Genomic DNA, 3,556 nt, shown 5'->3' on the forward strand with positions numbered 1-3,556 from the left:
CCCCCGCCGCCTGGCGGGACTCGGAGCCGCAGCCAGGGCGCCCCGCTGGTCCCGGCGAGCCCCGAACCGGTGACGCGGAGCCGGCGGCCGCTGGAACGGGAGCCGAGGACACTCTTCGGGACCCCGAGGCGGAATCTGCCTGGCGCAGCGTGGAGGGAGCAGGCGAGGCGGAGGCCGGAGGCTCGGACGTTTTCCCCGAGGGGCCTCGAGCCGCGCGCCGCCACTGCTGCTGCCCCGCTGGCGGGGAGGACCAGCCGGGCGCGCCGATCGGGAGCCCCTGCGCGCCCCGACCCGCCGAGGCCGAGCCCCCCGCGCCGACCCCAGTCGGGCCCAGGAAGCGCAGCGCAACGGGGGTGGGCTGCGCGGCGCCCGGCGCGACCCCGCTGAAGAAGCCCCGCCGGGACTTGGAGGAGCAGCCGGAGGAGGAGGAGATGGACACTGGGAACGTGGCGAATCTCATCAGCATCTTCGGCTCCAGCTTCTCGGGACTCCTACGGAAAAAAAGCGCCGGGGGCGGCCGGGAGGAAGGCGAGGACGGGGAGAGCGGGCCGGAAGCCGCCGAGCCCGGGCAGATCTGCTGCGATAAACCCGTGCTGAGAGACATGAACCCTTGGAGCACAGCCATCGTGGCCTTCTGAGCCCCCCGGGTCCCGGTGAGGGACGGAGGTTGAGCATCGGGCGTCCTCGGAGTGCCGTCTGGGCCTCTCCAGGCGGCGAGGGCGACCCCCAGGCCGGGCCGGAGGCGCTGGGCGCGCTGGGGAGACTGGCTGCTCCCGGGCAGCGGACACTGCACTGGGGTTTGGCGGCCGGCTGTGCCACGAGTCTCGTGGGGCTCCTCCCAAGACTTGGGAGTTCGAGGGTTTGGGGGAAGAGAACGATCGTTAACTTTTGTGTCTGTGTACGTCTGTGTGTTTGTAAGTTTGTCTTGTTGAATTAAGACTTATTTTGTCTTTGAATGCCTCACCCCATCCCCTCTGGGCTTAAGAGACTGGGGGCAGACAGGGACTTTTCTCTGCCGACAGCACCCGAGAAGGAAGCGCAGAGAAGGTCCGGGGAGTTCCCCACTCGTTCTCGGGGGAGGAAGGGACTTTACACACGCCCCTCACATGAAAGCTAGAGCCACCCCAGAGTCTGGAGTGGCCTTTCCTCCCAGGATTTCCCATGACTCGAGGGATTTAGTCTGGAGCTACAGACTTGGGTTATTTTCTCTCCCTGCCTTTCTCTCACTGAAGAAACGTTTATCCCCTGTGATTACTCTGGGAAGGGGGAATGTCCACCGCCCTCTTCCTCACAGTGTGACAAAGCTTGATAAACTTCCCAGGAGAGTTCAAGCTTGGAAATAGGGAATTTATAGAGAAAAGATATATTTTTAAAAGCTCTAGGTCAGAACTACTAAGCAGTGCTTTTAAAAAGTGTTGAATGAAACAAAGTTTACAGACAGAAGCCCTACGTGAAAAAAAGACTATGGTTTTGTAGATACAGTGACTCCAGTCTTTGTTGTATAAAGGTTGGGGGAGCTGATGAGGTTTTTTTGTACAGTATTTTCTCCTTCGATGTATTGATTTTTGTATAAAAATGTAACTTTACGTGTCTGACACGTATTAAATATTTTGAAGCAACCTTGCTGGCTCCTTGTCTGTAATCACCTGTCTCGGGAAGGAAGTGGGAGGAGGGGAACTGAGGTCTCCAGAAAATTGAAGGTGTGGTTCTTAATATCAGTCATGCCCAGGCTGGGGGACATTGTTTGCTCACTTCATCAGATATCAAAAGAGACACATTGCAAGTTTTCCCTCCAGATCTGAGGATGGCTATTAGACTACCAGTGGCCTGCCACCACAACTGCCCTTGAGAAGTCCATTTGAAGCCAGTTACGATAGTCAGCAGCCCAATCTAATGCTAGTGGGACTTTGTAATAGGAAATAACTATCCACTTTTGAAGCCCTCCTCATCCACAAAAAGGCTTTTGACTAAAAATTGTTTTGGGGCTCCATAATTTAAATCACAACACAGGTAATTTTTCAGCCTTGTAGTTCAGGAAAAAATGTTCACATAATAGCTTATGTTAGAAAATAAGTAGAATTGACGCGAGGAAGCTGATGAGATTGACTTGTTCAACTGATCAGGCCCATCCTGACTACGTGGGCGTAAGGATGGAAAGTGTGTGTCCCCCACCCCCGCCTCCAACCACCCACTTTCTAGCTAGAAAGCATGTGCCTCAGTGAAAGGGAAATGGGGCTTGTTTCAAAACAAGGAGGGCTAGGCAAATTTGGGTTCTCACTTAGCAAAACTTCCTGAATTGCTTTTGTAGCCCAAATGGTGACATCAGTGTTTGGAGCAGGTGATGACAACCAAGTCATTGGTTGATTTTACTAAATTGCATGTAAGACAGCTTTTTGTCTAGGAAAAAAAATTCAGTATTTGAAGGGTAGTGAATAATTCTTTCAGAAGCAAACCAATTACAGGAGGGTGTATTACCAGTTGGGAGCACTTTAAAAGATGATACTGGTGTAGAACAATTTGGAATTACAAGATGAAGATGGGGAAAAGGTAAAGAAAACTTTTAAGTAAAGGTTACACAGCCTTTGAGCAAAAGGATCCTATGAACGATGCCTGGGCATTGCCAGGTACCTTGACAATGAGATTGTGCCACAGCTGAGTTGGCCAATATTTGATTTTTTTAATCTGTTAGTGGTTCTTTAAGCATAAAGGATTGAAAATAACTTCTTATTTTATGTCCATCATCATAATATAGCCCTGGAATTAAACATGATAGCCACTGACTATATTCTGACTCATGGTGGCCCAGTAGGACAGAGCAAAACTGCTCCTTGGGTTTCCACGACTGTGAAATCTTTGAGTGTAGAAAGCCTCCTCTTCCTCCTGAGGAGCACCTATGGGTTTTGAAGTGCTGACCTTGCAGTTAGCCCAACATAAAACCCACTATGCCAGCAGGGACACACACACACAGCCTCCAGAAATTAAGCTAGCTAAGTTCTGTTACAGCCATAAAAGATCAGTCCAGTCATTAAGTACTGACTCAACTGTAGAAGGTGTCCAGGGCCCTAATTCTGTACACATTTCATGTTAGAAAGTAACAATTATGCTCACACAGCTATCTCAGGGCAATTTTATATTTGAAAAGGAATAACATTTGGTGCCTTAAAGGGAGTTGAAATGTTTCAGATGAGACGAACTTTTCTGTTGATCTTTAGTTTCACATTAAAATGAACCATGGGACCATGTGTCTACTTAGGGGAAAAAAAATAGAGGCTGTAAATTGGCATTTAATAGGAGCTACAGCTTTGTAGAGAATTAGAAAACGTTTACCTAAATGTTTTAGAAGCTGTGTGTGTAGTGTTAGTTAGAACATAAGGTTTGGAGCTGGAAGGCCTGGGTTTGTATCTTAGCCCTGCCACTAGCTATCCAACCCTGGACCAGTTACATCATCAATCTGTGCCTCAGTTTTCTTAAATGTAAAACTGGGATAAGGGTGCCCACTTCATATGGTTGTGAAAATTAATGAGTCAATGAATATAAAGCTCTTACGACAGTCCTT

At 49.7% G+C, this 3,556-nt stretch overlaps 1 protein-coding gene across 1 annotated transcript in view; it reads left to right on the plus strand.

The window, feature by feature from the left end:
• IER5 (immediate early response 5) overlaps positions 1 to 1,616 on the plus strand; it is a 2,114-nt gene extending 498 nt beyond the window's left edge. Inside the window, exon 2 of the mRNA XM_030887831.2 lies at positions 4 to 1,616. Within this exon, the coding sequence (XP_030743691.1) occupies positions 4 to 638 (635 nt within the window). The 3' untranslated portion in view covers positions 639 to 1,616. The remainder of the gene's footprint in view (positions 1 to 3) is intronic.
• The last annotated feature ends 1,940 nt before the right edge of the window (positions 1,617 to 3,556 follow it).

The sequence above is a fragment of the Echinops telfairi genome, unplaced genomic scaffold (assembly GCF_000313985.2).
Source record: "Echinops telfairi isolate 266 unplaced genomic scaffold, ASM31398v2 ScPeMD7_7424;HRSCAF=8462, whole genome shotgun sequence".
NCBI classification, from domain to species: Eukaryota; Metazoa; Chordata; class Mammalia; order Afrosoricida; family Tenrecidae; genus Echinops; species Echinops telfairi.